The 23,821-nt window shown below is 42.6% G+C and overlaps 1 protein-coding gene across 1 annotated transcript in view; it reads right to left on the bottom strand.

Annotated features, from left to right (window-relative positions):
* Positions 1 to 4,695: 4,695 nt before the first annotated feature.
* Positions 4,696 to 23,821, bottom strand: part of PGBD5 (piggyBac transposable element derived 5) — a 34,816-nt gene continuing 15,690 nt past the window's right edge. The window contains exons 3-6 of the mRNA XM_009870411.1: positions 18,561 to 18,741; positions 12,379 to 12,576; positions 6,699 to 6,804; positions 4,696 to 5,200 (exon numbers count right to left, since the gene is read on the bottom strand). Coding sequence (XP_009868713.1) covers positions 5,005 to 5,200; positions 6,699 to 6,804; positions 12,379 to 12,576; positions 18,561 to 18,741 — 681 coding nt within the window. The 3' untranslated portion in view covers positions 4,696 to 5,004. The remainder of the gene's footprint in view (positions 5,201 to 6,698; positions 6,805 to 12,378; positions 12,577 to 18,560; positions 18,742 to 23,821) is intronic.

Below are 23,821 nucleotides of genomic sequence, written 5' to 3' on the forward strand. Positions count from 1 at the left end.
CCATCTTACATCAGTCCTAGCAGCAGGAAGGTGCCATGGCAAACCCCATAACATGGATGGAAGACTTCATATTCCATCTAAGCCTCAGTGACTTTTCTCATGTCACTCTTAGAAATTGTCTGAATTTCACATTGGTTACCGGACTAGACCAGAGATTATCTCCTCTACACTTCTCTGGGCAGGCTGGGATGCTGTATTTTATTCAGTTTTCTCTTACCTTCAGTGCAACTTGGCTTTGACTCGTACCAGCATATATGGAGTAAGGAACCAGTGCTGACAAAATCCCACAGCCCTTGCTTCAGGGCGATGTTCAACATGCTTTCATTTCCAGATTGGAAAAGTGCATCTGAACAAGAACCAAGTCACTGAAAATGCAGAATATTGACTTCAAAAAAGTGTGAGCTCCTGCTTTACAGTTTCGTCACCCCCTTACCTGTGCCTCTGTGTCTGGTTAGGGAAGGGGAAGCTCCTATCTGAGGAGCTAATGATGTCTTGTGAGTGCCCAGCACATTGTTAAAGCATGTTGCAATCCTTGCATGGAAGGTAGCACAGAATTATCGGTGCAGCATAATCCCCACTCATCAGCTCTAGGACTAGGGGACTAACACTTGCAAGACTGAGACACTGGAGACTTCTTTCACTACTACCAGCTCAAGACAGACTGCTAAATAAATGTCAAAAGGGAAAAAAATCCCTTTTTGGCTGAAAAAAAAAAAGCCACAGAAGTGTAGCTGGAGGTAAAGAATGGTAATGCTGTTCTGAGTTGTCGTCCTTCATGTCAGTCTGGAAACATCTAAATTCATTTTTTCTCAAAGAATTGCCTGATGAAAACAAAGGTGTACCCGCTAGGGACACTGAGACTTTTATTAATTGAGATTCTCTGACTACCTTGTAGATCTAGAAGGGCTGGGGCTACAGAATAGAAATGGAAAACAGACAAACGGAGATGAGATTTCTTTAAATTATGTCCAAGTGTCAAGTGCACAAATAGGCTCAAGTAAAAAGTGGCAGAGTTTCTGCAAGCCCTTGAAGCATTTATCAGCTGAGACAACAGCAGTGGAAATGATTTCACAGTGGCTTCTAAGCTCTCTTGAGCATTATATTACACACTGGGAAAAGAAATGTTTTCCAAGAATGGATTGTGGCATGACCAGACATTTCTTGAAAGAAGTACTGTGCATAGAAGGTGGTCAGTATATCTTACTGGTCTGGGTTCTTTGAAACAAAGTTTGCATACCATAAATAATTTTCATTTTTCGCAAGTGTAAAAAAAAAAAAAGAATAAAAATTCAATTCAAATGAACCTTGCTGCTCCCTTGTCTATTTCAGCTTCAACCTTCCTCCCCTTGCTTTGAAAACATGTATCCTCTGTGACACAGTTTGCATTTCCCCTGCATTTGAGCTACTGCTGAGCTTTAAGTTCTCCTACCCGGATTGTCTCAAGGCTACAAAAAAACCCTAAAACCACACTAACCCAAACTTGCTATCACTTCACAAGCCATTGGATAATTAACACACACGTGCACACTAACTAGCATCCTCGCACTACTTTGAGACTAACTTCCTTTTTTTTTCCCCTTTAACTAGGGAGAAGCTTTAATGTTACAGTCAGGCAGGGAACTAAATCTGAGTAAGCCAGCTTGCAGTAAAGGAAATGCTACAGAAGCTGAGCTGCAGTTAACAAAAGTTTGCCTTTTAAAAATGATTCAATTTCTTTCTTAACTACTTTGCCTTGTTTGCAGTAACATAGAGAAAGTGCAAGATGCTTCTTCAACAAGGAGAAAGCTTAACTTTCACCAATCCTATCCACTCCCAGTCTATAAATGGAGAAGATGAGGTGGAATAGTCATCTGTGGATACAGACTATGCTTTGGTGGCTTCTGCTTGTTGGCTTTGAGAGCCAAAGTTCAGGCATTTTATACATATAAATATATATAAATATTTTTGCTTATTTATGGAATGTTTGTGCATGTTTAGGGCACCAGTTCAAAATGAGGGATGGTTAAGGCTAAGAAAATCAAACTCATTGCAAAGCTATAATTTTGTCGTCACTTCTCTCCTTTACAAAGGAGACTAAAGCATCTTCCCTGTAATAGTCAGCCACTGTGTAATCCCCTGTCAACACCAATTCTAGGGAAAACTACTCAGGACCCAGTCCCTGAGGCAAAAAGCTAGGACCTCATGATTTTAGCTCAAGTAATCCACATAATTAACAGCATACATCAGTGGGCCTACTGTCACATGAAAAAGAAAAGGCATTTTCTATACGAGATGGCCCAGATCCAAGCCTTTAAGCATCCAAAGTAAAGTAACAATTGGCCAAGGACTCCAGATTTATCTCGGGGTGCTATGACATAGCTGGAGAGTGCTGTGTTTGCTACTCATACATGCCAAGTGGCTCCGAGGAGGTCCTGCAAAACCTTCCCATCTCTGCTGGGGGCAAGGGCACCTTGCAAATGCTCCAGCATTGCAGGGGAGTGCAAGGAAGCTGGGCTCCCAGCAGCTACTGCTTGCTCAAGCTCTCCCATCAGCAAAGTTCCAGAGAGGCCTCTCCTTACTGCCCCAACTTTGACTACTGCATAAATTTACAGGACATAACCTGTAGCTACTTTTCCTGTTGCAACACAGGCTGGCGCTGTCTGAAGCAGAGAGCAAAAAGAACACCATTTCCCTTTGGGTACCTCTGTGGATCTCCCTAACAGAAAAGAAAAACAGGAACTGGGCTTACATTGCTGAACATTTTTCACACCTCACATAGCTCCTCTCCTGCTCTGAATACTTACAAGACTGACAAGAGCTGGCTACCACACACGTTCAGTCTGAAGAGGGGCGGTCTCAGTTCTCTGCAGGGCCAAGAAGTTTTGAACTCATCCTTGGGCTCCTGTGCAGCTTGGCATTGCTAAGGACTTACTGGTACAAACCCTCTCCTTCCTTTTGAGGCTCGGAGGCCTCGGTGCATGAGGGTTTTGTCCTTCCTCCCATGCTTCTTGAATGGAGACCTCGTGGACCGAGATGCAAAACGGGATGCTTAGGAAACCCACTGCTGCACATGGCGCAGCTGGCAGGCAGCGTGGGACAGGAGGGACAGACTCCAGGCTGTATTGCAGACAGAACCATCACGGAGGTGGCCATCCCTTTACTCTCACTGCAGTCAGGTGAGATCTGTCTCTAAGTCTACTCAAAAAAAAAAAAAAAGACTTTGGTGGAAATAGAAGGATGTCAGTGCAAGGATGCTCTTTGGGCTAGTCAGTAATTTACTAACCCTTGCTGGATTCTTCCTCTTATGATTTACATCTGCACTTGGACATCACATAACGATGAAATCCAGGGAGTTTACAAATTCATGTTGGTTACCCTCTATTGTCTCTTGCTAGACAGATACATATAACTTGGTGAGGTTTACACTGATCAATCAATCAATCACTCCATTACTCTTGAATCAACCCAAGTCATTCTTTGGTAAAACTTTTCATGCTTGAGGACCTAAAACCAGCTGGTCCTCTAAGCAACATATTTCTGTCCTGCAAGTTAATGCAATTCTGTTTGTGTCCATCATTGTTAACCTTTAGAAAACAGAGTTTTTTTGCTGATTGAGTTGTGGATGGAAATCAGTCATGTGTAGAAGGCAGGATGGTACTTCACCTTAGTATCAATTCTCCCGTTTCAGTCATACCTCTCTCTCCCTCTGTGTTGTTTTCCAAAGCTTTGGCAGCCTTCAGATTCTAGCAGCACCAAAATGTGGTGTTTCAGCCATGGGCACCAGCTCATGGTAATACGTGTCCTCTACAGCATTACTCAGAACAAGAGAACTCTTTGGGCTTGCTCTGTTTTACTGAGGTTTAAGGTCTGATTGCAACTGGAGTTCTTTCTTTTTGTAAAACACAATGCTACGTTATTTTGCTAAACATGTAACCTGCTTAATTACAACTACTGTGACAAGCGCCAAATTCTAACATGAAGAATTCCTATAGAACACTCCGCAGTGATAATGGGAAGCACACTGCTAATAGTGACTTATTTTTTTCCTGCCAACTGTTCTAAAATGGACCAAAAAAGTCTCAATAGTTACAAAAGGAAAAGAAAACCTGTTGTTCCTAAAAACTTAACAGTCCATTTACATTAGATTTTTAAGCAACATTTAAGATACAGTTGAAATCAAGAAAAAATATAATTGTTATACTCTGATTTCTCACCTGTACACTGGACCGTGGCAGTTAAGAAGTGAGGCAGTATGATTTACTGGTTTACTCACTGTTAATACTTACAGTATTACTCACTGTTTGTTTGTGTATAAAATGTTTCATCCTGGCTAAAAAAGAAAATCAATGTAATGTACTTCCATTTTAAATTCACTATTGTATTTGGTTTCTCCTAATTTTGCTGTGTTCTAACTGGGATCAGATTACCTCATATTACATTAATAAAAACAAAGAGGGGAAAAAAAATAAAAGCAGAAAGAAAAAGTCTTTAACTGGTCCTCAGTCCGTGGCTGCCTGCCTGTAAAGGTTTCATTTGTCAATAGGCTTGCTTCGTTTGTCTGGACGGCTTCGTTTGGCTCAAGCCCATGGCGCAAACTTACGTTGCTTCTCCCAGAATTTAGTAACTCCACGTAAGGTATAGAGTTTTCTGTAAGGCCCACCTGGGACTGCTGAGCTCTGCCAGCTTATGACAAGCTCTTAGTCCGAGAGGAACTTTACACGATGACCCTGTGCAACAAAGAGTATTGAGAGGACGACTAATCTAAGTCTGTTTCTGGTGTACAGATTCCCACGAGGCATTCCCGTATGCAATTTTGCGTCGGCTTTTCCAGTGGCACTTTCTGCAGGACATGTTCACATCCAGCTGCTACTAGGAACAAAGTTTCGACCTCTCTAGTGGCATCACTTGGCATTTTTGGGTAAGAACAGCACTGTGGTGTCACAAGTTCCTTCCTTTGCCGTTTCAGGTGTAGTATCTTCTTCCGCTTACCCTCCATCCACTGCCTACGTCAACAAGAGCAATGCATCAATGGGAGGGTGAGGTGTCTTCCAAGCCCAGAAGCTCCTTTACAAGTCTCTCACCAAACTGTGCGCGGCTGTACCTTGTCACGTGGTAGGCCTCTGACATTTTGTAGAGGATGTAGGCATTGTTTATAGCGATGCTGATGGCAAACCAGAACACCTGTTGCCAGGTCTTGTTTGGTTTGTGAGAAATGAAATACCTAGAAAGCCAAGAGAGAAGAGGAGGGAAAAGCGCTGTTCAGTCACCTCTCGCAGCTGGGATGCAAGCAAGAGCCCCACACAAAGATTCTGCAGTCCCAAAGGGGAAGCAGGCCCAGGACTCAATACTTAGTGCAAGTATCATCTTAAGAAATTTTCTACAATGTATTTACAGATAACTTGTACAATTCTGGAACTTTCTAGTACTATCTGAAAGAACAGATTTATCTGCTCTCTGAAGCAAAACCTTACAACACTCTCATCTCTGTACCACTCTACATAAGTAAGAGCACCAATACAGACTCCTCAAACTTACCCGTGACAAATATCCACATGATCTGAGCTGAGGGTCTGAATCCCTTCAATTTGTGACTAAAAAAAAAAGCCTCAGGCACATTATGTTACAGTTTAGGGAAGATTGCTGATGCTTCTCTTCTAGTTTATCTCTATTGCAAGCAAAGAATGATTTTTGCTGCTGTCAACAGCAGGTGGGAGGATGTGGGGGTAGAGCCAGAGCGCACAGTGCTGGTATGTGGAGCACATCTCCATAAGGCAAAACCAGAAAGGACTGACATCCTCATATTTAGGTTCTGACTAATTCTAGGACTGCTAGAATATTCACTCTTTGGTCATAAGATTTACCACTTTCCTACTTCCACTTTTTTTTGGTAACCATTTAAATCTACTACCTTACCTCTTTTTCATATTGATTTCCTCAGATCAGATCCCAACACCGCTCTCCAGCAACCACCTCCTCTTTCATCTCTTCTACTGAATTCTTGTGTCTTGCCCAGAACTGGCTTGGAAAATCCCTGCCGATTTTTCTCTCTCCTTAATTTTTAGTTCTTGAAATCTCCTGCATCCCATTGCTATTCCCACAGCCAAACTTCACCACTGCTGCTCTTACTCCTGTCTGTTTCTCCCTGCTACATTAAGAGATATCACTGAAGACCCCCAACTGGAATTCAGGCGCTAAAAGATCTATGTTCTGCCCTCCCAAATCATCCAGCTCAGCTTTACATCCACAACTGCATATACTTTTCTTCTGGCTCCAGAGGACACAAATCTCACTGGGACAGACATCTGAACACCATCTGCTAATAGGGGTGGAAAGCTGAGTTAGCCCGAGAGGCCTGTGGAGCTGGTAGACCCTTGTTGAATTCTCTGTTTAGCCACCCAGTTGACACAGCCAAGAAGATCAGCCTGCTGGCTCATCTTCCCAGCATTTCTTAAGTCACTTAGAAGATGATAAGAACACAAATCTCAAATTATTTTTGACTGGTGGATGGGTAGACAGAGCAAAAACTTCACAAGCAGTGCAGCTCTTGCCCTTGTGCAGAGCCAGCTTGTGATCTTGACTGCAACAGGAGTTTTGTCAGAGATTAGTTCTGTGAATGCATGATTGAGCCCTCAGCTGCAGCTCAACATGGAGAACTTAAACATTGCAGCAACAGAGAAGGAATGAAAGAAACAAAGACACGAGCACATATTCTTACTTACTTGCTGTATTTGTCATCATATTTGCAGATATAGCTAAGGTGAGCGGCGAAGGCTTCAACCGCCAGTGGGCACGGAATTTCTCCGCTTTTTCTCTTAATTATAACTCCTGCATCAATTAGAAACACAGCAGTTTTAAATCCACATCATATGTCTAGCAATTAAAAGATAGTTTCTATATACAGTTTATTATAAAATAATAATTGAAAGGAGAAGAAGAAGAATCATTTTGCAGTTGGAAATGAAAATATGTTAGACACAAACACTTTTTCCATATGTTCAGAAAAAAACACACAGTGCTGTAGTCCCACAGTAGTCCCCTGCAGACAGTACTAATCTCTCTCCTCTGTTGGTTCACAGTGAGTTGTGGTCACCTCTAGAGCTGTGACTTGCTATTTTATGCGTTGAGTTCTGAAGGTCGCAAAATAAGTCCTTTGAAATTAAATCCTTTGTTTATCTCCACCCATGGGAGTGAAGAGTAACAGTACCTCCACTCTCCTGGGTGCTAATAGACAAAGAAAAGATAATACAGTAAGAAGCAGCCAACTGGCTAAAACCAGTCGAGACAGATATGATACTGGTGGGTGAGTTGAAGGAGCCACAACCAGAGTACCTTTGAAGTGAGAAGCAGCCTGATGAGCTACCGTGGGGAGCCAGAGCTCAGATGTGTGCTTAGGTTACTCAGTGGAGCTGAGCACACATTTCTCTGCCTACAAGTGATGTTTCCTGCCCTGCCTGGTCAGCTGGCTAGATAACTGAGCTCACCACGGAGGGGTGAGTATCCTGCCTACTGCAGAAATCTGTGGTAAGGCAAGTCCCCTGCAGTTACCTACCACCCACTCTCTGCTTAGACAAAGAGGTGGTGCCTAGAGCAGGTTACTCCACAAAAGAGCCCCCTTCCCTCACATTGTGCATCTTTGACCTGGCCTTCTCTAACACTACAGCAGTACTTATGAGTCCAGCACTCTCCAAAGAACCTCCAGTAGCTCTTCTCTGATTATTGCTCCTATCCTCTGTGTTTTCCCTATCCAGGGGAAGCTCTTTGTAGGAGGTAAGGATGAGTAAAACAAATGTACAGTATAGGAGTCTGTTCCGTAACTTTTGACTTTCCATCCCCACACGGTTTGATGGTCAGCTCTCTACAGTTTAGACCACCTCTCACCCCATGTCTATGGCACATTGTCTAGTGAGGATCCCTACGCTCTCCCAGGCACAACATTATTTTTCTCCAGGTCTAGCACAGGTTTGGCTGCATCCTCTCTCAGCATTGCTTCAGTACAGGCAAAATTTTGGGCTTTCTCATTTCTCAAGCCTTCAAACTCTCACTGCCTTCCTTCCACCAACTCTTTCACAATCGTTCCTAAAATGCTCCTCACGTTTTGATTACAGACTTCACCATTTCATTCCTTCAGCTGGAAGTCTCATGCCATCCATTATCTCTGTCAGGCCCCCTGTGCTGTCCGAGCTGGCAGGCTCTATTTTGAAGCAAGACTTATGACACAAACTAAATGTCATGTTACAGCTGAGCCATGCAGCAATTTATTTGGGGTCTTCAAAATCTGATTTTTCAAGAGTCCTAAATGATATCACATCTATATTGTTCAATATGCACTCCTTTCCCCACTGCCTTCTTAAGCTGGGTGTACATGTAGCCCAAGGTGACAGGAAAAACACTAATCAAATAAATAAATCCTTCTTTACATCCGCATTCTTATTATAGTGCTTTTTTTGATCCTTTTAATGAGTTTTACAAAAATCTGGCCAGCATGAAGTAAAAAAAGGATGATATATCACCAGCCTGCTGCATCAGTGCTGCAAAATCACTTTCCATCCCACCTGTGCAGATCAGGAAAGGGTAAGTATGTTCCTGGTGCCAGCAATTTACAAGAAAATCCCCTTCTTTCCCTTCTTGCTCTCCTCTTTTCTCTTTCTTTCCCCTTCCTTCCTTTGGAGGATTTATATTTCTTTTGCGATTAGCTTTGTATTCACAGTCCTTTAAAAAAAAAGCATCGCGGTGGCGGCTATGTGGGTACCACATCATCTTTCTCACTTTCCATTATATTCCACCCCACGTTCTTCTGTTTTGAGCATATAAATAGCTTTATAGACAGATTATTTTTATAACCTTTCCTACGCTTGTTTCATAGCCACAGGGCCACCTCTCTGGGGAAGACAACAGCGGGAGCTGGGTCATTGCTAGCGGCAAGTCTCTGTGGCAAGCGGTCCTGAGCCGGCTGACTCACCGGCACATCGGATGAGCTATTTCCCCTCCTGGTCCTCCCCCGGCATCACCGTGTTCCCATCCCTGGCAGCACTCCACCGACCACACCGCCTGCCTGCTGCAACGGCTGCAGCCTCCGTGCTGCCACCGTGGACAGGCACTGGCTTTTGGGTTTGGGATTTTTTTAACCTATTATTATTATTATTTTCTTTAAATAAAGTTTTTGAGCTGTATGCTCGTCAAGGAAAGCTTGGGGAAATGCCACCTCGAATGAAACAAACAGATAGATAAAGGCTTATATATATTTGTTGCCTCGAAACACTTATTCTAAGCCAATCTGTGATTTTAGGACCTAGACTCATGTTTTGCAGAAATGGAGACTCAGTAACAGTAGTATTTGCATCCATCTCGGCAAACACTGAGATCGCATAATGTAATAAAACAGAGGGGGCACTGCATGTTCCAAGCGCTATATGGCTTTTTATCAGGACTTATGTTGTGTTACAGTTCTTCATAGAACTGCAGACAGTTAGCATTGTTCAAGGTCTAATGTTCAAGATCATCCTATTAGAGTCCTTCAGCCCTATTCTCACCATACTTGGACACAATTCCCTTAATGTAGTCTTGCAAACAATACATGGAAATTTAAAGTCAAAACTCCTAAGCTTCCCTTTTTAATATTATGCTTCTTTCCCCAGATTTTCCAGTTCTGGGCCAATCTCAAAAGTCTATTTTTTTTTTTTCCTCAGAAAACTAAATTGTCACCAGACACTCCAGCTTCTCCTGGGCTAAGAAGGAACCACACAGGGACTTAACAACTGCTCCATACAATTGTGATGCCTCCACACCTCCATCTTCTCACAAGTCACCCGTGAGATACCAACATGCCATTTGCAGCTCTTTAGTCCTTGAAAATGTGGCCCAGGTTTTGCTAAAGATGTCGTTCCTGCTGTGCAGCAAGTGTGGTTGCTGCCTGCTCCATCCTGCTTTATATGAAGACTAGAAAAGATCTAGAGTGGAAAAACAAAAACGCAGCCTTGTCCCACAGACGGGGAGGTCTGGGTCAGCAGACACATTTCCTGCTTTAAAATACGGGTAACTTTTTATTCTATGGGGGTCCCAATCTCTTCTGGGTTCTCAGTTCTTCTTGTAGTGGAGGCACAAGGGAAAAATAAACTCAAAGCTTAACAGAAATCAAAAATGCCACTGAATTTTGTTCTAGGCTGAAACTTCACACTTGATAGCAGAGTTAGCAGGACATTTTTTGGAAGACTAAAAGAATGAGACTCATCCTTTAGCATCTGAGATGATGTATTACGACATGTTGGTTCAAAACATCCATAATAAATAACCTGCTGCATCTAAGAATAGTATTCATAGATCAGCTCTGACAAGTGTACTGCCCTTCTGGTGTCTCTGGCTTGGGTGGAGTTTGCACTCTGAGTACAGACAAGATTTACCTTCTCGCCTTTCCTTTGAATTGCAATAAATAGCTCATTATTAGCTACACCTGCCTTTTTTCTCATGTTAAGTTTTGCTTTGATCATCTCTCATTTTTAAGATTTTCTCTTCATGGCCTCCTCCACCCTGTCAACATTTATGCTCATCCAAGTGCAAACATGCATCACGCACCGCCAGGTGATCCCACTGGCACCAGACTCTGTCCAACTACCCTGCACGGTTTTTTTTCCCATTTGTCCTAATCTCCTCTCCTGTCTAACACATGCTCAGCAGGTCTCTACTATAGGCTTGCCTCAGGAAGCACAAACCACTCCTCTTCCTCCTCTATATTTACATGCCTTAGAGGAGACTTCGGTGGTCCAGCCTCAAGTTGGTTTAAACCAGCCTTGCTGCACTGACTTCAGAGATGCAAAATCAGAGGCAGGCAATCTGGTCTCCTGCCTTCCTGCCGAGTCTCCATCTGTTCCTGGCTCTCCACTAGAGACTCTCTTCCCCCTCAGCACCACTTTAAAAAGCCGGTCCTGTTTTCTGCTCTGATTCACTGTGAACTATGTCAACTGTCCCAGCCAGCATTTGGTGAGCAAAGTGTTGGGCAGATCTTGCCCGTCACACACACCAGTCCTAATCAGTTGACGTCCTCACATACACAACCTACAATCCCACCAAAACAGACCCAAGGTCAAGCACAAGCACAACAGCTCACACCTGTGTGTGCTGCTTGTAAAGGGTGCTGCCAGCGCAGTCTCTTTTGCTCCCTCTTTTAATGTAATATTTATGTAATATTTATGAATTATAATGAAATGGTCCATGCTAGCCTATAAAACCCAGGTGATGTATAGTGGTAACTCTTCTCAGTGCAGCTGAATAAGGTAAATCCAGCAAAGCGCACTAGGGAAACAGCACAAATCCTGACAGTGATTGCCCCCCCATGGGGAGCAACACTGCTCCAGGGACTGGCTTCAGTAGGGCCCCCAAAGTGTCGCACTTCCTTCACATTCATATTTTCAGCACTTGTGCTTAGACGCTACTCCATCTGAGTCTCCAAGTCCTCACTCTGCTGGAGTAGCTAGCAGAATTTGTTAGGGTAATTCTGGCAAGGCACTGGACAACAACCAACAATTTCTCAGCTCACCATACAGTGATTCAAGGCCTTAACTTTGCTTCTGTGGCCTGTACACATGTGGGAGTTACTCAGGATTCATCAAATGAATGGACAAGATGCCTTTGAATTGATGGCTTTACATAAAAAAGGCTTAGGTTATTCTTACTTGTCTCAGATCTGAATTAGATCTGAATAATAATAAAGAAAAGAAGCTGAAACCGCATTTTCACCAAAAGATGACTTTCAAACAGTTAGCTATTCATACCGCATCTTAGAGAAGTTTCCAAACCTTCTTAAAACCATCTGTACACTTTTGAAAGGGAAAATATTTTGGTATCAAGAAGATCTTTGCAATTATTTTAACTATCCACCTTATCTGTTTTGGTTTCTTTTCATCAACTGCTAAAATCAATTTAGCATACAACAGGAAGCCTTAATCATATTTACTTCTGGCAAAAAGACGTTTGTTTATGACTAAAGTTTTACTGGGTAAGATAAATTAATTGTAGGATCTGCTCAGAGTTCTAAGTACATCATGACGTTTATTAATTTTTCTGAAGCAGCAATCCTACAAGACGCTTTGCAAATGGGGTAGTACAGTATTATACAGTATTATACAGTATTATACCTTCCCTTCTCTGACCATCAGCAAAGATACAATCTTTTATACCTAAAAGGATACTTCATCCACCAGCTCAGGCAGAGGAGGCTGCATTAGCAGCAGGGTTTTAACCTTCATGTAGGAAAAAAGAATAGCTGGAGGAAAACACAAAAGGGATGTAATCACAGCTGTTACTGTTTAAGCTAGGATATTGTGATCAAGCTCTTTATTCAGGCTTATTACCAAACTCAGTGACTCATTTTGCCTTGTCACATAGAACAGCAGGCACCCCGCTTACCTTGTTGAACCGGTGAATAGGCGTTGGTCAGAAAACGAAAGTGCCCTTTATTATACCAGCAGATCAAGGACATGTTTCCCTTCATTCTTATTCTGTACTGTCCTCTGGACTGGGGAGTTTCAGGGTTGTTCAGCATGGATAGAGGTAGACCTGTGCAGTCACTCTTCCTGGTGCTCAGCAATCCACAGCAGTAAATCCCTGCACGCAAGCAAAACCATTCTCTATCAGCAAGTCATCGCATGGATCCAGAAAGAAAAAGCAGTGGAGCAAGTCTGAGTGACCCAGAAAGATACAGAAAGAGCATGTCCCACACCTTACTAACCTAATAGACATGCTAGCCAAGCTGCTTTCTCCTGTAACACCAAAGACTTGTGCCCTACATGAATGTCTCTGGAAACTGAGAGAGTGCAGAATGCCTGCCCTCTTGATGAAATGTATTGACAACTCCTGCACAGTCACGATGAAGTGACAGGGAGAAGAATTCAGCATAACTTCCCAACAATAACATCTGTGACCTGTGTAATAGTCTTCATAACATGTTTAAAATTGGACAGAAAAAAAAAACCACAAAAGCCCAAACCCAATGGTGACATGCATTATAGAACAAATAAGAATTTATGATCTAAGAGAGTCTTTGATGTTTAAGAGAATAAATTGTGGAAGGAGCAGGAAGATAGGGAAAGTTATAGCATATTAGATGTTAACAGAAATAAATTCTCCTGCATGACTCCCATGATGCTTTTAATCACAATATCCATAGCTGACAAACTCCGGTTTAATCTGCTGCTTCACTGTGCCACCCAGTTCTCGATTTCAGCTCACTACTCCTTATACCTGACCTGCATTATCTGGTTTAGTAAGGAAATGCTGCTTAAGCAATTAAGAACCACTGAAACCACTGGTTGATTTAAAAAAATGCCTGTGCCAGAAGGATGGAGAAGATGGAAATACAAGTTCAGTGAAAATGGATTTGAGGGAAAGCAGATAAACAAAACAGTGCCCTAGCTGAGTGAGCACTGATCTTGTCCTGCACAGACATCAGGAGTTCCACAGGTGACACATTCTGCTGCTCATAGATTGGCCTTTTCATATGTGAAAGAGACAATGAATAAAAATCTAACACCACAAAACACATCTCGATGCAGCCAGGTGGGCACAAACAAAATTTGGAAACAACATTAATAATGACAATGCTTTAATTTGTCATTAGGCTGTGAAATAACGACAGCCTGTTTGTTTCTGTTTGTCCAAGAGAAGCAGATCTTCTTGACAGAATTAATTGAACTCAAGGACATCTTAGATGGAAACCTCCCTGGTCTCTCTAGGTTTTGTGTTAAGCCACCTGAGTGGAAAAAAATTATGGGCCCGCAATCAGATGACATCTGTGCACATCCTTCATACGGCAGCAAAGGCTTGTGGTGGTTTAAAGCTCATCTCTCAGCTAAATCTACTTGGCCAACTTTTGCATACTGGATAACTGAATATCCTTACAGGGAAAACTCTAAGTCAGACTACAGTGTCTGGCTTCTCCTGAGCATGTTACTTCTGCTCCTGGGTTTCTATTTATGTAGCTCTTCTGCCTCTGTCTTTCTGGAATGACCTAAGCTCTCAAGTGCAGGTGCAGCCTTTGTCTTTGATTCATCTAGTGCCTGGCATGCTGAGCAATCCCTCAACAGCTCACAGATACTACAGGAATACTAATATAGTAATTGCTAATATTGATGAGTTGGTCCAGTTGCTGTGGGCAGCTCTACAAGGAGCTAAGGCTCTTTCATTGGAAATTTAAGACGCCGATGTCAGAAGAAGGTCAACCAACACAGCAATGGGGCAATTTCGTCCTGAAGGAGGGAATTTGCACTCCTTTGGTTATTTCTAATGAATGAAAATCCTTAAGTTCCTTCCACAAAAGGTAATGAGAAAAGCCTGACGGCAACAGGCTTACAATCAATATAGGAGGAACTGTACCTCCAGTGGAAGGATTTTCTTGTTCCTTTTTTTTATTTTTGATTCCTTTTCTTGCTAAGAGGGACACAAGCAATGTAAGTCATGTACCTGCAAACTTTAGCATTAACACAGCAAACTTTTAGAAAGCTTTCTTCAGCCAATATTAAGATCATCCTTCTCTGATAACAAGCAAGCCTGAGGAGAATTTCCTTAGCTGCCTGAAGTTAATTACACACTAAAGGGTGATACTCTCTCCAGGAGACTGCAGTGGTATAAAACCAAGCTAATAACTTCATTATTGCTCTAGAGCTTCAAAATAGCAACAGCCATCTCTCAGATCCCATAATAATTAATCGTAGCCTTTCCTTTAGCTCAGGCAATAAGCCTGCAGAAAGCCTCCAGCAGATGTTTTGCTCATACAGAACAACAGGAACCATCTCCTCTCTCAGAAACGCACTGTGTAACCGTCCTGCTCTATGGCCTAGAAAAGTGCAGCATTTCTGCAGATTTACTAGCGTCTGCCATCATGGACAACACCCTTAATCTGTAGAGGTGGTTTTTTTTAAAAAACCACCCTGTTACTATAGCAATGGAAGCAATAAAAACTATGCCCATCTGGCTCAATCAAGTTTTTGTGTGTAATTAAATCAGAATCACAACAGGTGTTTGCCGCATACACAGAAGTCAATGGAGACGCGTTATCCTCCTCTGGTCTTCTAAACTGTAATGGCAATATAAAGGCATACCTTAAGATAGCTTAGCAAAGATGGGGAAATGTGGAGTAGTCACCCAAGACTGATTCCCAGGGTCTCCAGGCCCTGGAGAGCTTTGTACTGAAGGTCATTTCACCACGTTTTCACTAGTACTATTTAAAAGGCAGCCAGGCTCGAGTTTGTTTTAGTCCACTTGCTGGAGTCGGAGGATGCTGCAAAGCTTGTGGGAGTGCCATGGTTGCTGAGGCTGGCAACTCCTGCACCTTTGCCAACCCCAGCCACCCTGCAGGAAGGAGCCAGGTGCTTCAGCTGGTTCAGAAAGTGCAAAAGGGAATTTTGCGGCTCAAATGTTTAAGGGAATCATGGGACATGTGGCTTTAAATTGGTGCTGTCCTCTGTAAGGGACAACACTAACGCTTAGAGGGGGAAAAAGGGACGTGAGCTATGAATGCATGTCACAGCAAGTAACAATGACAGCTGTCTACTCAGAGAACAGAGAAACTGGGGCATTTCAGAGCAGGTTTCCATTTCTATTCAGAGGCCAGAGAAAGAAATACTTTGTATGTCCCCTTGAAAATAAAAAAGAGGTCTATTCAGGTTTTTTATTTTGAAAAAGATCAAAGTGCCCTGTCTTATTTTTCTGAAGTTTTCTCAGCTCTCAGTATCTTTACAGGTCTTAGAATTATGTTCACCAACATTCCTTTATACTACTAGGCAGATATTCTCTACTTTAGTACAGTGAAGGTGCTACACAGCAGCCTTTCAATAAAAAACACTGGGTTTTGCAGTAATGCTTGGGTGGTTTAGGGTTAGGAAAAGTAAACAATAGTTAAGGTCCCACAAAAGCCTTTATAGGACCACAGGATCCTATGAATTAAAGGACTATTCAGGTTGGAAAGCAACACGGGAGGTCTCTAGTCCCACCCTCTGCTCAGAGGTTAGACAGCGCTGTTCAGGGCTTATCTTGTCTGGGCTTGAGAACCTCCAGGGACAGAGACTGCACAACTTGTCTGGGCATTCTGCTCCACTGCTCTCAGGAAAAACCTGAAAAATTAAATTTGCTCAAACAATAAAAGTAAATTTATCAGTTTAAGAGTGGATCTTGAACTGTCACGGGCACGTGAGCATAGGTGCTTTTCAACAGGTTCTCATTACACTTCCTGGTCATGGTGCAGCCCTCCTCAGATTTAGTTGGCTAAGCCACATACCAAAAAAATGAATTAAATTCATTGCTGAGGTTGACTGTGTGATACCTAAGGAAAGATCTCTCTGCTGAGCCCAGGCTTCTCTGCCTGCCTCTCTGTAAACATTCTGCCAACGTAGCAGGACCCCAGCAGGTGCCAGCAATACATTAGCTGCTCTGCAGTGGAGTAAGTAAACACCCCCTCCTCCAGGGCTCTTACTGACTTCACCATTGCTTGATGTCTCTAGCATCTCATCTCTCCCAGTGTCTCAGAGTCCTTCCAGTCCAACAACGCCCTGCAAAACCTCCGAGCTATCGCCCAGTAACTCATGGCAAACGCAATCTCATGGCCTTATTAAACAGAAACACTTTTGCATTCTCTTCATGATCATCTTTATATGGGAGTGACACACTATTTTCCAAAGCCAGTAAACCTGCTATCTTACCGTCCACACCCTGCCTACCCCTATAGCTTCACCCCATCTGAAACGTAATTTTGGAAGCAGCTGTCAAATATAATAAAAATTCATATAACAAACCATGAACCAAACCGAAATATCAGTATACCATTACCAACCTTGTTCAGATAGTAAGTCAAAATTACATGCTTCAAAAAGACATTACATGAATTTACTAGCTGCTAGTAACTGTTAATTTGAATGATCTGTTCAGTGTAAAGACCATGAATAATTCACCCCTGTGAACAATCTGAATTATCTGTAAAGTAATAAACAGTCAGCTGGTGTAGTAGCCATGCATGTTTTTTACCAGAGTTACGGACCAAATGAGTGATGCTGTATTGTCTTTATCCTTTTCCTAGCTGAGGATAAAAGGTGCAACTCAGCAGTCAAATTTTTGACTGTCTTTACATTTAAAACTGATACATCTCAGGTACTAGGAGTACATGGGTTATCCTCTAGATTTTTTTTGAACCCATGTTTTGCATCATTGCTTTGGTAGTCCTACAGATGTAATGTGAAAACAGTTATTTACTAAAGAACAGTCTCTGCTCATCGGAAAAGCTCCAGTGCATTATAAATATGCTTGACTTCCTTCCCATTTGGCTCTTTGTAGCATTTGGGCAATCATGATTCTTTTGCAAAGATATGGTGGTATTCCACTGTACTCTGTGAGCTTCCAGCTTACTTAAAATAATGTCAAAGTTACATTCTGCACAGAGGTCAACAGAGACAGCCCTCGGTGCCAGCGCAGTCTGAAGTGCTCAGCTAGAGCACTGGTGCAGCCCACTGGCGTTCTCATTTTTACTGAGAATCAAGCTGTTGTCTCAATTCCCAGCCTTTCCCCATGCTTTTGGGCCACACTTCATTAATATAATGCTCTAAGTGAATGTAATTTTCTGCGATGTCAAAAAAAAACATGCCAAAAGCAAGACTCGGTTGTCAGTGGGTGCGGTGAAAAGGGAAAAGGCCCCTTAACTTCCTTGCACCTGATGCACTCTGGCAGCCTCCAGTCTTTCTGCTATGAAGGATCTATTCTACACAGCACACCGACTCCGAAAGGCCATGCTGGCTGAAAAACGAGCCAAGAGCTGCACTGGGATGACTTCTAACTGACTGCCAAGAGTGCTGTAATTTAAGGGGAGTCACAAGTCCTCAGCATTTCTGAAAGCAAAGTAACACAAGGCCTTTCCATGCCCAAGGTGGGGGGGCATTTGACAGAGATGATGACCTGGGATTACTCTCTGCAGTAGCAAGAAACTGGCTGGGAGAGCCCTCTCAACAGATATTCTGCTGGCAAGCATGCTTTTGCTAATGCAGAATTTATTGTGCTTTCAAAATTAAAAACTGTCCTACCGAGGCATGTTGATACCAGGAAAAAAAAAAAAAAGAAAAAGCAAACTTTGCTAGGGCTTTTGCAATGACATAGAATGTAATCTAGAGAAGTTACATCTTTAAGAGATATTAAACCAGCATGGGTTTCTAACACACACCTTTAAGGGTTCATCTCATCCCGAGCCTTTCACAACGAGAACAGAAAAATCACAAGCAGCTAGAAAATCCCTTGCCAAGTCCCCTGGGCCATATGGGAGATTAGACCTCACACTTCTAAGGCAAAGAACAAAAGCAAAGGCTTTAAATAAACTTACCTAAAATGCTTTTACATCCTCACTTTAAGAAGATTTAAAGAGGAAGATTTGAATGAAAATTAGGAAGTCCTCGTATAGTACCTTTCCATGAATGAGAACTTTTCTTAGAGGTGACCAACTTATCCATACAAGGAACTGAAAAATCAGTGAAGCCTTTTGGGAGCTTTTTTAATTCATTGGCAGGAGGTCCTTAGCTCTGTCATCATTAAAACCCAGTGAGCCACCCAATACACACCTTGCTTCTCAAATTCTTCAAAGAGATTCAGGCTGGTAATGCTTGGGCCAGTGAAGATGATGTAGTTCTTCCCAGAGGCATTCTGACAAAGGTTTTTGGCCACCATGCTGTGAAGCTGCGGTTTGTTCTTCAAAGCATCCAGCCCATCAGTACCACTCCCTTCTTTGAGATGGACATAAATCTTAAACGAGAAACAGTAAGAAAAGTCAAATGGTTATAAGGTATCCAGAGGGAGCAGATGCAATTGCTGACATACCTGCTCGGCTCAACCAGAACCAAGCTGAGAATCAAGGCAGCAGATACTTTTCATAAACTGCTAATTAATCTAAAGTCCCGTTCAAAGGCCTGTTGCTTTAAAACCACCTCAGGTTAGCCGGCACAGCTACCAATAAATACAGCATCCTTTGCCTCAGCCTAAGGGCCTCCTGAGGTTCTTGTCACTGTTGTGCAGTTTGAAGAGTGTTTACTCGGCAGAAAAAGACTCCAGTCGTAACCAAGATTGTGTTACAGTGAATCTGAATAGGGTTCAACGGTGCCAGCAAAAGGTGAGCATGGGAACTTCAGTTTCAAAAAAGGCCCCTACAAGATGACCAGATGGAAATGGCCCTTGAGCTTCACTGCCATAACATCAAGATTTATTTCTGTTGGCAGCAACCAACGCAAGCGCGTGTGCACACCCATAAAAGAGAGGAGCTAGCAACGTACAAACCCAATCAGCCACCACATCCTCACCAAACGCCCCAGGCACAGCACTAATTCTTAGATCCTTTACCTAGAGACAACCCACCAAACCAGACCGAACCAGGGAGCAGCAGGGCATGGCCCAATCTGCTGCCGTTAAGGGGAAATGCCTGGCTTGCCCAGAGCTGGCTGCGGTAGCTTTAGTATCCTGCTACTGTGCAGTCCACATTGCTTTGCATTTCAAGAGAGCTTCATCACCATCATCCGTAGGTGGGCCTAGATGTTTGTATTAGAGTGCGGGAACATTCATCCCTTTGTAATGTGACTGTAACTAGCCGAGCACAGGCCAACCATGTGAAAGAGGACTGAAGGAAAGCTACTGCTTCATCGCTATGGGTGATCCCTCTAGAAGATGAGTCTTCTGCATCGTCATGCAGAGGGAGGAAACACATAACTCTTGTATACAGGTCTTCGATTTTATTTTACTGACAGTATTTTACAAGTATAACTTTCACCAAAGTTGAACACCTCTTAAAATCAAGTAGCCAGCTGACCTTCATCTTGCTCTAGAAGTCAGCAGAAATAACCTGCTGGAAAGAGAGATCAGAAGAGGCAGACACTGTGCTCAGTCACTCCAACAGTGCTGTAACACCATGGAACTTGTAAAGATCTAAAAACACACAAAAATGCAAGTTTTATGAAAAATTTGCTCAGGCCTGCCTTCATGACTTTGGCTCTGAAATATTCAAATCTTTAAAAAATTTCAGAAAATTTTACCCATCAGAGAAAAAGCTGAAATTTGCTCAATACTCAGGGGCAGGGAAAAGGAATTTTGCGTTGTTTGTTAGAGTGATCCAGCAAACAGAGGATCTTTTGTTAAAGTTGCTTGAGATGGCAACCACCCAGACCACACAGCATTGCTTTCCTGTACATGCATCTGTTTCTCTTATGAACACATTCCCTCATAAAGGAAGGTTCATTATGACGCTCAGAGAATGTCTGCAGTAATGCTCTCAGTAATTTATATCTCAATGATCTTAGAAATAAACAAAATTCAACCACTTCTCCCTATTTTAGATGGTGCATCTTCCAGCACTAGTATTCTAGATATATTAATGTAATATTGCCTAGAAGTTAATGCATTGTGGAACAGACCCCAGAGAAGTGTGTTATGTATGAAATAGCTGAGAAATGAGACACAATTTGTATTTTGAACTAACTGACTTGCTAAATAACAAAGTTGGCAAGGATCAATGCACACTAATTCCAAAAAAGAAGTACAGCGTATATTAAAAGGAAGTCTTATGTATACATTATTTATCTTAAAAAAACCCCAAAACAAAACAAAAAACAAAACCCTTTTTAACAAACCCCTTCTTTTTTAATAGAAACAGTTTCTAAATGAGGACAAAGGCTTGATCATGCTCCACTCACTTCTGAAAGCCATCAAATTTTTGCTTTCCCCAGTGCTAAGGCTGACGACTAGCTAATGATGATAAGCCATTTAGGTTATTAATAAGGGCTCCAGAGAGCAGCTTAACAGTGGAATGCATACAAAAGGCAGATTGTTTCAAATTTACAGCAAAGGTATTTCATGATTATTGACATCGAAATTAAGATTGGGTTACTGGAATGTCAGCACAGAGACCACACATCAAGCCTTTGAAATCTGCAGACAAGGCAGTCAAGACAAAAGACGCAGACAAATTAGCTTTGACCTTGGATTAGAAGTTGAGCTGAAAACAAAGCAAGAACCTCTACATCTAGGAATGTGTCCTACACCTTCCCTCCCCTACTGCAGTAAGCCTTGGCCAACCAAGAGTCTCTCCTGCTCCATGCTTGCTTTGTGTTCCCTGAGTATCCCCCAAGAGATGAGATGGTCCCCTGGTGAGCCAGGTGGTCCCTCATTATGGTTTGGGTCTGCTGGTAGCTACTTTGAAGTTCATGCACACCATGCAACTGGCCATTGAGATATCACTATTTTCTTACTAGGATGCTACATGCTCCATAGGCTTTGTTAAGAGTTGCCTGTGCACTTGGCACCCTCCCTCTGTGCTCCCCTCTATTATCGAGAGTCCTTGTGACAATCACCTTGCTCTGTTCACCACTCCAGTGCCCTCCACCAAAACATCCATACCCACTACTGAGCGTTCCCTCCTCCTCCAATGTTAAATATATTCCCCTTTCTTCTCCTTGCACATTCTCTTGCCTATCCAAGCACGGCCTTTGTTCTTGGCACATTTTTTCTTGTTTTAGAAAAGCATGATTCAAAGCTTTATCATGCTCAGCTCTGTTGGGAAGATGGGTGATGGCAGCATAATGTTGGGAGGCATTAAGGCTGCTGTGAAACAGCGGCTGGGTAGAGATAACTGGTAAAGGCATAGCTTCAAATATCCTTGCAAGTGACTAGGATCCCATATGGCTTTTATTTTCCCTTTCCCTGTCCTCTCATTCAGCTGATTTAATTTTACCACAAATCATTAAGATCCTGCCTACTGAAGCCTACAGCATTCTCCCTCCCTGTTCTGTGATGCATTAGGAGTGGTATTTAACAGTTAACAGTCCACAGAAAAAGCAGACATGCCAGACATTGCCTGCAAGACCTTCACAGGCACAGTCAGAAGCTGCTCCCCAAAAATGTCTCATTCACCGGAGCTTCTGGCTTGTCCTGTGACAGCATTAGAGCTTTGTGCCCCTCCCACGTGCTCGAACAGCAAAACGTTGTCAGAAGTACAGGCTCGACATCTGCTGCTGGACAACAGATGGAGATGTTGGCAGCCACATCTTCTGCTTCTGTGGATGACAGTCAAAGCAATGCTTCTCAAACATTTTTTCCAGTGGCTACTGATCCATTTGATCTACAGCAACAAATAGAGTAACTTCTACTGATGTAACATCATTTGTCTTAGGAGGCAACTACAGGCTCAACTTCTTTATTCTGCAATGCTCACACAGAGAAGGAGCTTTCTCCAGTCATCCCTCAATTCTCTCTTTCTCATCAGAACAGCTACATATTCAATTCTGCTGTCTTTCTATCTAGTGCAGCTCTACTGCACCAGATGCTTTTAATCCAACATGTTTTATTCCAGTGTGCACAGTATCAGCTCTCTCTTCTCACACTGTTTAACTCACCTCTCAAATCCTCCTCTTTTCTGCCTCCAATCTTCTAATGGTCTCTTGCCCTTAAAAGCCTGGCACAGAGAAAAGACCTTCACAGTCTCTGGCACATTCTTCTTTCCACCTACAACTGCTTCTGCCTCCTCCAATCACAAAAGCAAAAATAGGCATCAATCAATACCTGAATGCCAGAGCGAGAGGGTATGGGCGAAGACTGTGCTGAGCTCTTCCAGATCAAGAGAAAGAGTGCAAACTGTTCTGGAAAGACCATTTGCCTACACAGAGGCAATCAAAAAGACATCACATTTCTAAGCAGGAGACTTCACATGTTGACAGATGAGAGGCAAGGCAATAATCCGTTACTCAGAAACTCAAAATCAGGTATGCTTGGCTACAGAGGCAGACTGCTGGAAAGATTCTAACTAGAGGAAGGAAGGTCTCAGAGTAAACACCTGTACCACAAGCCAACAGGCATTTTCTTGCTCTGTGCTAGAAATTTACTTTATGGAAAATTAATGTGGAAGGTTCGTAAGGTCTTGCTACAAACAAGGTAAAAAACCCCAACCACTTCAGAACAAAAGCTGCATCTCAACTACACATTTAAGAATGCCCTAGAAACTAAAATATTGGTGATTTTGCTCATATTCAAAGCTTGGATGGCAAATTGAAAGCACTTGTGAATAGCTCATCCCAAATACTCCATATTCATACATAATTGAAACACTCCAGAGTACAATTCTCAAATGTAATAGATGACATTTGGAAGAAAAAAAAAAAGGCGGGGGTAGTAATAAACAGGAAGAAGATTTTGAAGGCTACATTGTGCAAAATACCTCACAAAGGGTAGATTCTAAATGATCACAACACAGAAGCCAAGTTTTTAGGTGACACAGTTATAAAACAAAACAACAAAGAACAGTACTACCATACTTTTTGGATCCCGAACAGGTATCGAAAAAATAACTTCATTTTTCTACAGACTTCACAGCCAAGTACTTAACTGCTCATTCCTAGCACGACTCTCTGGATCTTGCCCGACTCTTGTCTTCGCCCCCCCATCCTAAATCCCATCTCTAGCCGCTGCTGTTACCATTGCTGTTGGGACACCCTTCCCTCTAGACCTATCCCAGACCTTCAGCAGCCCCTTCTTTAATGCCCTCTTCTCAGCCAGCTGTCCTGGTTTCAGCTAGGATAGAGTTAATTTTCTTCCTATTAGCTGCTTCAGAGCTGTGTTTTGGATTTCGTGTGAGAATGATGTCGATGACACACTGATGTTTTAGTTGTTGCTAAGTAGAGCTTATTCTAAGTTAAGGATTTTTCAGTTTCCCATACTCTGCCAATGAGCAGGTGCACAAGAAGCTGGGAGGGAGCATGGCCAGGACAGTATCTCAGCTCTTAGGTCTAGTTCTGCCTCAGCAGCTGTTGGCACCACTGATGGTGCTCCTATCAAGACCGGCTCTTTT

The sequence above is a fragment of the Apaloderma vittatum genome, unplaced genomic scaffold (genome assembly GCF_000703405.1).
Source record: "Apaloderma vittatum isolate BGI_N311 unplaced genomic scaffold, ASM70340v1 scaffold11525, whole genome shotgun sequence".
NCBI classification, from domain to species: domain Eukaryota; kingdom Metazoa; phylum Chordata; class Aves; order Trogoniformes; family Trogonidae; genus Apaloderma; species Apaloderma vittatum.